Here is a 13,427-nt window from a genome sequence, read left to right as displayed (position 1 = left end):
TCACTGTTGTTGGGAAAATGCATAGCCTTTTTCTAATCATAACTTGGTTTGTCCTACTACATTACCAACCAATTCCAACTTCATTCTATTGGGTTTAGGCTCATGTTTCTTCTTTTTTGCAATCCTTGCTTTGTTTTGCAAAGTTGAGGAGTGTTTGGGAGTTCTTTTTTGTACCATTCTAATGCTTGCATTAAGGCCTACCTCGTCCTCCCATACCATATCATAACTAGAGTCATATTCCAAATCTAAACCTTCAAAACGACCTGCACTAGATCTTGTATTCCTTCAAAGGATCTCTCTAAGTTTTAGATTGGGGATATTGGAATGTCCTTGAAGATAAACTCTTCCTCACCTTTGTTTAAACCCTCAACATGAGTTTCCTACCCCATCATCTTATCTAACTGACATGTAAGTTGAAAACCCTCTTCCATATCATCATCCCGTTTCTCTCATCTATATGTCAAAACCTTCTCCTCATTCTTTCATTTCTAGGAGGCAAATCTCTAGTTTGTTGTAGAAAATGAGAGTTCATTTTTTTATCATTTGTGACTGGCACCCCTTTACTATGGCCTAAGGTTACATGTCTAGCAACAAGCCCATATTGGTGACTCCAACCTCTACACCAATATGGCCCCTCAACATTTCCATCACAAAAATCCTCCCACCCTGAATTTTGATGAGCATCCTCTTTAATAGTCCCTCATGAGTGTTTTGCTTAGTTGTTTCTAAATCATCTCAATTGTCTAATTGTGTAACATTATTGCCACTTCCACTATTAAAAAACACATCTATGATCTCGTTCTGTACCCCCTTGAGCACTATTAACAATTTTTTAGGGTGAAATCTTCCCTTTGAGCAAATGTTACACTAGCCAATCCTTCTCATTCCATTAAATTCCCATTGGTTATTTTTAGTTAACCTAATTAGCTTATTAATTAATAAGTTTTTGCATCAATTATTAAACTTGTAATCTCCTCTTGACAAAACTCCACAAGATGCACTAAACCTTAACAATTAGAGCGAGATTAAATCACCTCTTCTATTTCAATCTATTGACACCAATCTCTTCACCCATTTTGATTTCTATTGATTATGGAAAATGGTGGATTGTTTTCTATTTAATGCAAATGAGTGTACACATATTGTAATCCTCTTTCTTGAGGGCCTCCTCTGTGATCGCAAACTCCTAATCCTTTGCAATCAAATTTAGGGTTTTAATCCTATATTCATATGGCAAGTTAGACAATCGAATCCAAATAGGGACATCCTTTATCCTAGTAATGTTTGGATTAAAGTTACGGGTCTAATTCGTGATATAAAAACCCTTATCTTAGTGCTCATCACACCAATTTTTGATATTTGAAAAAGAAGATCAAAGTAACTCTGCAAACTTTGAACCTTAGTTATATGCACTATAAACAAAAGGCCTTACTCAATTTCATCAAAAGGTCATCCCACTAATAGCCTACAAAATTGATATCATATGGTACATAAATGTATACCGTTGACATACCCATTATGCGCAAAAAAGAAAAAAGAAGAAGAAAGGAAAAAAGAAAAAGAAACAATTGCTCAAATAATACAATATAACATATACACCCTGTAGTAAATTATCAAGATTTAGAAAAAAACTCACAGCATAGAAAGCTTGAACCATGGGAAAGCGAAATACAAAACTTGATATATGCCCTTTAACCAAACACATATTCCAGGTTTCCTCGATGTCGATGTCGATGTCGATAATTCATTTCGTAAATCCAACATGCATCTCAACAACACACAAGCAATGTCATTATTTAGCTGTAAGCCTTTCGGAAATTATTCTTCTGATTATACATACAAGCAATGTCATTATTTACCTGTCAGCCTTTCAGAAATTATTTTTCTGATTATACTCGAATCTTTTCGCAGCTTCAGGGGAACTCCTATCAGCAGATAACATTGATCTGCCTACGATTAAATAAGCGAAAATGGAGCTTTGGGACAAGAAGATGACGAAGTTCACTTCTCTCTCGATTTTCAGAAGTTTTCAAAACTCAAAATCACCAGGTATACCTAAAGCAGCATCAAAATGCTCTCCTGAACCCAGGATTTGCTCAGGATCAAATTTTTAAATACCAAAAAAACTTTCTGTATTTCTGAAACCGCAGACACTCTCATTATCTGCAAAATCTAATTCATGGAATGACCCTTCCCAATCCCCATTACCAGTTGCGCACTCATGCGATTTCATAAGTTTCTGTTCAAATTTGTATTCATTGGTGCTTCCATAGTTCTATCTATTATCCACTAGTTTCTTTTATCATTCTACTTGTCAACAACACACATTGGCAATGGCTTCAGTAGAAAAGTGTGCCGCATTTTGGGATTTAGTGCACCAGGTTTGTGCCCTAATTAGGCAACCAGGTTGGCATAAAAGAAGTTCGCTACAAAAGTTGAGCTCTCATATGACTTCTGAGCATGTGGTGAAGGTTTTGGAACTTCATAATAATGTTAATTCCGCCCTGCAATTTTTCCATTGGATTGAAAAGCGGCCTGGATACAGGCATGATGTCAAGTCATATACTTCAATCATAAATTTGTTGCATTCTGTAAAAACTGCGCCTCTCTGCCAAGAGGCAGAGGCATTGAAGATTTCCATGGTTAATGCCTGTGGTCACAAGGATGAGATGAGGGAAGTCATTGAAGTACTTAATGAAATGCACATAAAAGGATTTAAGTCTAGTTATAAAGTTTACAATACTCTTATCGAGGTTCTGGACAGGCTGAACATGATCTCTACGGCACAGGGAGTAGTTAGAATGATGCTTGCAAATGGATTCAAGCCTGAACTTTTAACATATAATAAAATGATCAGTGCGCTTTGTAAGCAGGGGAAGGTGCAGGAGGCATATATCTTTCTTAATCATATTCTGCAAGATGGTCGATTTTCTAATACTTCTACTTATACATCATTAATTCTAGGGCACTGCAGGAATGGCAACTTGGAGGAAGCTTTCAAAATATTCAGTTGGATGTCTGAGCAACAATGTGAGCCTGATGTTGTCACTTATTCCATACTTGTTGATGGTCTATGCAAGAATGGTAAAATTCAAGAAGCTTATGGTTTAGTTGATGAAATGGCGAAGAAGGGCTGCAATCCCAACGTTCATACCTATACAATTCTTATCACAGGTCTATGTGGTTGGGGCAGGCTACAGGAAGCATTGGATCTTGTAGAAGAGATGAAGAAAATTAATTGCCAGCCGAACATTCATAGCTATACTTCATTGATCAGCGGACTTTGCAAAGAAGGTAAACTTAAAGAGGCAAGGGAACTGTTTGACAAAATATTGGAAATGGGTTTTGTTCCAAATGTGGTTACTTATAATGTTCTTATTGACGGGCACTGTAAACGAATGCAAATTGACCATGCTTTTGAGGTTATGGAGAAGATGGAAAAGAGTGGATGCAAACCCAATGTTCGTACATACAACGAGTTGATCAATGGATTATGTAAACAAAGGAAGGTGCACAAAGCAATGCAACTTCTAAACAAAATGGTTGAGAGAAATTTGACTCCAAATAACGTGACATATAATACTCTAATTGAAGTGCTTTGCAAAGAGTATCAAGTAGATACAGCTTACGATTTCTTTAAGTTGATGAAGAAAAAAGGGTGTGAACCTGATGATTGGACTTATTCCACACTTGTCAGTGGATTTTGCAAAGCAGGAAAGGTGAAGCAAGCTTGCGAGTTATTCAGTGAACTTCTGGAGAATGGCATTACGCCTGATTGTGTAACATATACTGCTATAATTGATGGTTACTGCAAATCTGGAAAAGTTGATATTGCCCTTGGACTATTCTACAAGATGTCTGAAAATGGTCGGGAACCAAATTCACATACTTATAATGCGCTGATAAATGGACTATGCAAGGAAAACAGGGTAGTTGAGGCTGATAAATTGTTTGGTCAGATGTTAGGGAGTCGGGTGCCTCCGACTGTGGTTACTTATACGACACTTATTGATGGCCTAAGCAAAGAAGGTTCCATGGACATTGCTTTTAAAGTCTTAGAGAAAATGGTACAGGTAGATTGTCCCCCGAATGCCTACACGTACAGTGCACTGGTTTATGGACTTTGTAAAAAAGGAAAATTAGAGGAGGCAGAAATGTTAACTGGCGAGATGGAGGAGAAAGGCATAAAACCAAATCTAGTAACATACACTTCATTAATTGACGGTAACCTAAATACAGGCAGCGTTGACCATGCATTTGATTTACTAGGTAAAATGATGAAGGATGGATGCATGCCTAATTATCGAACTTATTGTAAGCTTATGGATGGTCTAGTCCGGGAGAACAATGTGCAGCAACCATTAGTAATTTCTAATGAAGATGAACTTGCTAGTTGTGATCATGATGGCTCAGTCAAAATCCAGGCCGTGGATCATATGTGGAAGAAAGTAAAAGTTGACATTGCTTTGCATCTTTTGGATAGAATGATGCAGAAGTGCTGTCAGCCCACTGTAGAAACTTATAGTGCCTTGATAGCAGGATTTTCCAAAGCCGGTAGGATGCTTGAGGCAGGTCAACTGATTGAAATAATGCTAGAAAGAGGTCATTCTCCGGATGAATCAATCTACACAGCTCTTGTTGATGGGTATTGCAAACAGGAAAAATACATGGCAGCTCTAGAACTTTTGGATAAAATGACCGAAAATGGTTATGAACCAAGCTTATCTTTATACAATTCTGTGATTCATGGACTATGCAGAGAAGGCAAGGTGCACGACGCAGAAAGGCTGTTTGAGAATACATTACAAAGTGGATATATTCCCAGTGATGTAACTTTGACGATGCTGATTGATTGTCTCCTTAGAGATGGCAAGACTGACAAATGTCTGCAGATGTTGAAAATAATGAAGGAAAATGGTTTTGAACTTAATGGTAAAACATATAAGGAACTCATTAGAGTGCTTTGCAAACAAAATAAAGTATCTGAAGCAAAATTATTGATCAATCGGATGCTAGAAAAGGGTTTGGTTCTTGATTCTGACATTGTTGATTTTCAAGTATTCTCTCTTGGACACCCTACAATTAACACAGGTTAGGCCAAACAAGTCTATTGAGCTCTTGAAATGCAGATTGGCTAAACTGACCTCGCCAATCGAACTATTTTATTGTTCCTTAAGAGATTGGTGATGACAGTTTTACATAAATCCCAAGTATAGAGCTTGATGGTTTCTTCTCAAGGGAAATAATGATGATTTTGCAACCATATTAATGTGTCCCATGACATGTAGAGATGATAAGTTCATTGCAAAGTTCTTAACAAAGTGAAGTGACCATCAACTATTCTATGTTTAAAGGGTGATCTGTAAGTGAATTTTATGGCTCTATCTCAATGATAATGCCCTCTTATTAAGGAAGGGATGCATTTTACCTTTTATATCATTATTTTGATGTGGTGGCCTGCTATATGGATTTTCTCAACAGCGACTAAAATTTCAAACCCTTTACAAGGCTTAGCTGTCTGCATACGTTAGAGGTAATTTTATGTTGGAATTGTACTATTCAGTGGCATCTGGGAAGCTCTTATTGTTTAAAGTATTTTGTTTTATTTCTGTGGCCCCTTCTGACCATAATAAACATTTGTATAGATTATATACCTGTGTTCCCCTAGTTTTTGATGATCAAGGGCAGAACAATTTTTTGGGTACACTAGAGAGATTTCCAGATTTTAGTAGATGAAATTGGAACATAAATATAGATGATTGATAGAAAATACTACGATTAGGTTAATTTTAATTTCCAGATCTTCGTTAAAACATTACAGAATTTTTTAAAAACTAAGACCTTAATTTATTCAACAAATTTACATGACTTCATCTTGCACCAGAATATGCATGCATCTGCTTTCTTTACTTTTCTTTAAAATTTTACCCAGCCCACGCTTTCACACCTGAACCCATATAAAATTTCTCACTAATTTGCAGCTGAAAAAACCAAAAATGAGTCCTACTTTGTTAGTAGTTTGTATAAATGTTAACTATTATCCTAGGTTTCTTCTTTATTTGTTTGAGTTAAATCTACATAAATCTGAGAATGCACTTCTGATATAATGACATAAAGATATAACAACTTAGGATTTTTAACTAAATCAAACTAATGTAAATAGCTATTCAGAAAGGTGGTAAACAGAAATGGGAAAGTTGAGAGAGTGCATCACTGGAATCTGAAGATTAGAACAGATAGAAGAACTGGGAAGAATAAAACTGGACCGGGGGCCTGGAAAATTATAGCCTGCTTATGCAAATTGGGACATGGGCATCTCGCCTTAGTAGTTGTACAGGACACTAGTGCTCGAACTGAGTGCTCCTGTTGGTCACATGTGCTGCTTGGGTGCTGATGTTGGTCACTAGCCCCAAGCCAGTGTTGGTCGCTAGTGATGTCTGGGCACTGGTTGAGGTCATTGGAGTGTCTAGGTGCTGTTGTCCGTGTCTCCTGAATTTGCCATAGTTATTCAGCTCTGTGTTGATCCCTGTTCCACTTATATCTCTCTCCAAAACTCCTTGATCATCCATCATTATAGTCTGAAGCCAAGAATGGAAAGGAGGAAGGGGTTTGGCCATTTGGGGACTATCTCAGTCAGTCCCCTAGGTGGTCTATTTCAACCTTCAAATTTGCTTGAGAATGTTTGTGTGATAGCCTTAATGTGGTGAGAAAGTGCTGTGTGAAAATTCGAACCTGAAGGAATACAACTCTAGGAGGAAGTCTACCTACAATGTTGTGTGCAAGTGATGGAGAGTTTGATAGTTGATGGAGGAGTTGACAGTTGATGGAAGCAATGGACCGATTTAGGGAAATGAGATGGGAGGATTTGTGATCAGATTTATGGGAATTAACAAGGATAAAGATGCAATGGAATAGGGTTTCTGGGGGGCCATTGTAAAGGGATCTAGGAAAACAATGGATAAATCATAAATGGCAGAGAAGGCAAGGAAGTGAGGGAAGAGGATGGGATTGACCAAGAAGGATTAGAGGATGCAGAACTAGGCATCTTTTCTGTGGATTTGTTCAATGTGATCGTTTCCAAAATCCTGTAGTATTTGTGGAGGAAAACTTAGCATTGAGAAAGCTGAAGTGTGTAGAATATTTATTCCCAAATGAAAGTATAGATTTATCTCATGCTTGAGCCTAGGTGACTACTAGGAAATGTATTAGGTAGACCTTGCATCAGGGCTAAAGCTTCATCTAAAACTTAGAATTTGTAGGGTTGACCCAGGCATGAGCATTTGAATTGCATGTGTACAGAACACTAGCATTTGGATTCCACAAGTGGTTTTTTGGACTCTAAGCATGGAACTTTTCGGGTAGGTTTTTGGGATTTGGTAAGGCTGATGAGTGGTCATAAATCAGTTCAAATGATAAAGTCTTAGAAAAGTGTTAAATGTTAATGTTTTGACCCAAAAATATAGATAAACAACAATCAAGGAGCATAAACAATACACAAAAGACACAAGATTTATTCTGGGAAAATCCTTCCACTTGAAGGGAAAAACCCAGCCATACCATCAAAATATCTCTTTTATTGATCAAGAAATCTTCATAGTACAAGGCTTTCAGTTGATTTATATACAATATACCAAGCAATCATATAAATAGATTGCATAAGACTCTTCATCTTTCACACGAAGGTCTCTTTGAGTCCCAAAAATAAGGCCCTCCATATTTCCACATATTTAACACTTTGCATTTCCATACACATGCCTCTTTGCATGACATATGACACGTGTCATTTGCATAATATTAACTTAAATATAATCACAAATATCTCTTTCAGCTGAAGATGACCATAATGGTCATAACAAACATATTTCTATCTCATAAAATCAGAGATGAAGATCTCTATCACAGCTATAAGCTTCAACACTCCCTCTTAGCAAGAGAGAGATCTTTAGTCAGGCACGCACACATAGCTGCAACCAAAGATGATAAGTTCACATAACATATGTTATCCCAGTATAACATAATCCACAATACATAGACTGAAGCCACACACATGGCTTTCACCATGTCTGCTCGCAGAGGGTAAAACAAAGACATTTATTTCAAAAAACTTCTTCCAGAGAGGGATACAATTCCACCATGCCTACTTGCAGAGGGTGGAGCAAGGATTTTCACCTCAAACTTTTCGCGGAGAAGAATACATTTCCCCCATGCCTACTCACAAAAGGTGGTCCATCGTACCTACTCCTAGAGGGTGGAATGAGGGCTTTCGCCTCAAACTTCTCATGGAGAAGAATGCATTAATAATTGAGATTTTCTCTTAACAGAGACTCCCTCTCAGCAGGGTCAACTTTAATAACAAAGATTCCCTCTTAGCAGGGACAATTTAATCATCACAATAAGATATCTAACTATTTCATAAACTTGCAAAGGGTTGGACATCTCCCTCACGTAGTCTTCCTCTAAATATGTATCATCAAGGCAATATTCATCTCATTGCTACTTTGTTGCACCTTGCAACTATGAGAGATATTAATAACTCATAATTATCAATGCTAAAAGCAATCACTATTTAAAAGTCAATATTTAAGAGATATAACCATAAATACTTATCTCTTTGTGGTCTAATCTTAACATCCACACAAATATACTCACAAAAGAGATTATGTCTTGTTTCTCTAATGCTCATGACATCAATATAAATTTTACCATCAGTAAAATAATACTCATCTCACAATCGACCTGTTGGCTTATTCACAACACCTATGTAAAACTTCTGAAGGAACACCACAACCTCCAATGCCTTGGTTAATCTTTTCAAAAACTATGCTGCAGCAATTCCAACATCCTCATATACCAAGGGTGATTGATATAAGAAATTCCATTCACTTATTTTACAATCCAAACTCGTTCAGATCAGCTAGAAACCCTTGATACCTCCAAATTATGATTTTGCAAACTTCAAGCTTAGGAAAAACCTCACAAATTCCCACATGCCACTGCCAAGTTGGGCACTGCCTGTAAGAAGCAATTTGAGCTAAATATATAAATTCCAAATCAAAATTGACATATTATATATGCACCCTCATCGTCTAGCCATAAGTAAACCTTTGAGAGAACAACTAGCTTTGCACATCAATATCTATTTTATCAAGGCAACTCTCTAGATCCCGCTTGACTGTGATAACTCTGGCAGATTCAACAGGATCACCCCAATCCTCCACTTCTTGAAGTCTATAACTAGAAGATTGCACTTGAATGAACGACTGTAGAAACACTGTTCATCGTTCATGCAGACATCTTCCTATATTTCTTCGCTAAAACAAACCTATGCAAGAAAAAATATATATATGTGACACACGATGACTGCCAATCATTCAAACTTTTGAAACATGAACAACCTGAAAGATCTAAAAAAATCGCACATACACAATACACAAAAAATAACGCAAAAGCAAGAACAGAGTATCTATGCACAATAGAGACACGTGCGATCACCAATAGAAGAAGAGGAAGAGGCACATGAACCTTTTAATATCTTTCTGGCGTTTCAAGAGAGATGCAACATATCGGCTAACCAAGACAAATATGTACCATCTGTCAAGAGCTTCAAGGGTCATCTCTCTTCCGATTGAAAGCAATAAGGAATTTCTTCTTGGATACAAGTGACAGGACTGAAAATAGTAGTTGACACACATCAATACAACTTCTTTTAATATCTTCAATACCTCTCTGAAATTTCAAACCCAATCCATTAAACTGGAACAAGTGTGTGGAATTTCCAACATAACCGCTTCACAAATGTGCACGACTGCCTTTGGGCTTTCTTTCTCTGATATAGAGCACTTGGGAGCTAAATACCGTAGTGTACCTGCCCCCATGTTTGTAAGGGAAGCGGCTTGGTCACGCTTCACCAATCTTGCCAATCCAAAAATCCCCCAGCTTGCCATTGAAATCAATATCCAACAAAACATGGTTGATCTTACGAGGACAAGGAAGCACCTTAGTCATATGCAAATGCACATGATATAATGACAAAGAGTCTCCAAGGCAGATATAAAAAAATAGAACATCCAAAGAAGATGTGGCTGCTGCCAATGAACAACAATGCCAAGAAAGCTGATGCTAAGAGATCAGAATACTGAGAAGCGAAGAAACTTGATACCAAAAAGACATGAAGCCTATGCTTCAAGTTGCCAATCATTTCACTTTGAAATGTTCCAGTTGAAGGATAACGTGGCAAACGAAACCTCAAATTGGAGCAAAATCTTATTCGTGTCCTTAATCCTGATGAACACTTACCAGGCCATGATATTATCAGAAAATGATACAAGCAAATATTTCATTTTCTTCACGTGCTCTGCATCTCTACATTAAACACAATAATGTCACACTTCATTTGGGGAATGTGCTATTCCATCCCTTCTCCAAATTTAGCCTTGAGAATGATGAGTGCTTGATGAGAAAGAGCTGACCAATTGCTCTCTCTCAACAATTCAACTCCTTTTGCTTTTTGCAAGGATTTATCGTTGGAGATATCTCTTTAGAACTAAATGGCGATGATCCATCTGGACAATGATCACCCATTTTTTCCTTCGATTCCTCCGGCTATTCCCACTATACAGAATTGTGAATTGCCTAAAGAAAAATCCTATATGATCTACAATAGATGTACACACTAGAGAATGAAAGAAAACTTATTTGATTGCTGTTATCTAAACCTAACTTTGATACCATGTTAATGTTTTGACCTAGAAATATAGATAAATGACAATCAAGGAGCATAAACAATACACAAAAGACACAAAAGATTTATCTTGGGAAAACGCTTCCACTTGAAGGGAAAATCCCTGCCACACCAGAAAAATATCTCTTCTATTGATCAAGAAATGTTCATAGTATTGGATCTCACTTGATTTATTTACAATATATTAAGAAATCATATAAATAGATTGCATAAGACTTCATCTTTCACACGAAGGTCATTTTGAGTCCCAAAAATAATACCTTTCATATTTCCACATATTTAACACTTCACATTTCCATACACATGCCTCTTTGCATGATGTATGACATGTGTCTTTTTGCATAATATTAACTTAAATATAATCATAGATATCTCTTTCAGCTGAAGATGACTATAACAGTAAAAACAAACATATTTCTATCTCATAATATCAGAGATGAAGATCTCTATTGTAGCTACAAACTTCAACATTAGACAATCCCATTAAAGCATCTAGAGGAGTAAACACTAAATTGATTGCAAAAAATAAGGTGGATGTTGCAAAGTAGGCAATTTATCACCTTAAAATAACTAGAACTTTTAGTTTTTTCCCTTTTCTTGCTGAGTTCTAAAATTCATAATGTGAAACAAATGTTTTATTATGACTTTTACACCAAGTTTATTGTAGTGTCCTTGTTAGAAAGTAAAGTCCACCAAGATAACTGAGAGGGGAGTGGGTGAATCAGTTATCAAATCAATATAACTTTTATCAACCTTATTAAACTTTAAGCATGTGAAGAATATAATCTACAACCATAAGAAGATACACATACACAATAACACTAGATATGTTAACTAGGGAAACCTTTGATCAGAGGGAAAACCCCGGTGGGGATCATACCCACAAAATGATGTACTAATATGAAAGTTCCTTGTAAAAGGATGGACTCTGTTAGGAGCTAATGAAATACATTCAATACATATCAGTCCTTGTTAGGAGATTTTGAATCCTTGTTAGAAGTTGTAGAAGGCAGATGGCCCGACTGTCCAAACAGCTTCAGGGCAAGATCACCAAACACACTGTCCAACTAATCTTTGTATTATTCCTTGTAGAATAATAGAATAAAATAATTTGAACTCCTTCTTTGTCCTCTTGACCGGACCAAACCTCTTCAAATCTCTTTCCTCTTGATCCCTTTGATCGCTTACACGCATTTACCAACTTCGCATATCACTTATACAATTCACACTCGCACAACTTGCTCACACTTGCATACATACTCATCACAAGGAAAATAACCTTCCTTTATCCCATATCATCAAAATAATTCACTGAGTCGGCCTTGAGGCTCTCCCAATTAATTATAATAGGACCTTATTAAGATATTACAATTATTTACATCTTTTCGCAATTACAAATCACTGTTAGCTCATAATAAATACAACTTCTCACATATTCCGCACGTGTGATATCCAACCTTGTGCACTCGTTGACATCATCATCAGGCCGTCTACTGTCACTGTCTAACTACGCTCTTTAGGATTCTATCCTTGTTAAGAGATACAATCCAATCATCTGAAGCTACTTCTCAGGTACTCAGTTTGCACATAGTCCTCTGTAATTCTTGAATAACTTTCGCATGTCTTCGATTCTCTGGACGTACACTTGTCCGCTTAATCAGGACACAATGTAGAACATATCCTCAATTGCGCTTGATCTCCTCATCAATATATAGTCCATACGACCTCGTTCTCTGTCTACTACTCTACTAGTTTTTGTAGAAACAATACTATGTTGACATCAATGACAAACACAATTATGAATGCAACATGTCAATCTCTTCATCTTGTCTAGCACTACTTAGGATACTTCCCAAATGAATACTATCAACATTCATGGTAACAATCTCTCCCTTTGGCATTGATGACAACATAGACAAAAAACATCTTAGTTCCAATAATACCAAATTCAACTTTGGTATTGCTGCTGCTCTCTTCTTTTCAAATCATCTTTGTCAATCTGATACTCACAGGAACAACTCTCCATCTATAATTCCTCATTCTTACATGGATGGTCAATTCTTCACACTTCTGCCCCATTGATATAACTCAATCTTCTCCCCATTGACATCAATCTATCCATGAACAATTCTCCCCCATACATACATATCCCACATACTATCAAAAGATGTTTTTCATACAATCTCTCCCCATTGACATCAATGACAAAGGCATCATTATGTTAATCAACTGCTCAAAAGCCTCCAACCAGCTCAAGTGTCCAAAGACACTGTTTCATACCAACTACCAAGAGTCCTTGATGACTCTGCTCATCACTGATACTCCCCTATATAGGAAGCATCATCATTCAGTCTAAATAAACAATAGTGCTCTATACCACTGGACTGATGCACTCTTTGCATCATCTACTCAGAAGTAGGTAGGGGCATAACCCCAAGCATACCTCGCAAATACTCAAATGTATCCTTAGGCAAAGGCTTTGTAGAAATATCTGCAATCTGCTCTTTCATATTAACATATTCTAATTTGATTTCTTTCTCTGCAACTTTCTCTCTTTGAATATGATACATAATAGATATATGCTTAGTCTTAGAATGTAACACAAGATTCTTAGACATACTCATTGTACTTGTGTTATCACAATCTATGATAATAGGTTTTGAAAAGTCTATCCCAATGTCCTTTA

At 36.8% G+C, this 13,427-nt stretch overlaps 1 protein-coding gene across 1 annotated transcript; it reads left to right on the top strand.

The window, feature by feature from the left end:
- The first annotated feature begins 1,530 nt into the window (after positions 1-1,530).
- LOC149548473 (Pentatricopeptide repeat (PPR) superfamily protein) lies at positions 1,531-5,434 on the top strand. The gene is made up of 2 exons (XM_089792531.1): positions 1,531-1,802; positions 1,912-5,434. The coding sequence occupies exon 2, from the start codon at positions 2,334-2,336 to the stop codon at positions 5,094-5,096; it is 2,763 nt and encodes a 920-aa protein (XP_089648657.1). The 5' UTR covers positions 1,531-1,802; positions 1,912-2,333; the 3' UTR covers positions 5,097-5,434.
- The last annotated feature ends 7,993 nt before the right edge of the window (positions 5,435-13,427 follow it).

Source organism: Cupressus sempervirens, chromosome 7 (genome assembly GCF_028749045.1).
Source record: "Cupressus sempervirens isolate cs-2001-9-10 chromosome 7, ASM2874904v1, whole genome shotgun sequence".
NCBI lineage: Eukaryota > Viridiplantae > Streptophyta > Pinopsida > Cupressales > Cupressaceae > Cupressus > Cupressus sempervirens.
The sequence above is the reverse complement of the archived record's forward strand: the minus strand, read 5'-3'. Positions and strand labels throughout refer to the sequence as shown.

What these genes read in the sequence shown, in the direction of transcription:
- LOC149548473 (XM_089792531.1), top strand. Translation starts at nt 2,334, where the DNA reads ATGGCTTCAGTAGAAAAGTGTGCCGCATTTTGGGATTTAGTGCACCAG.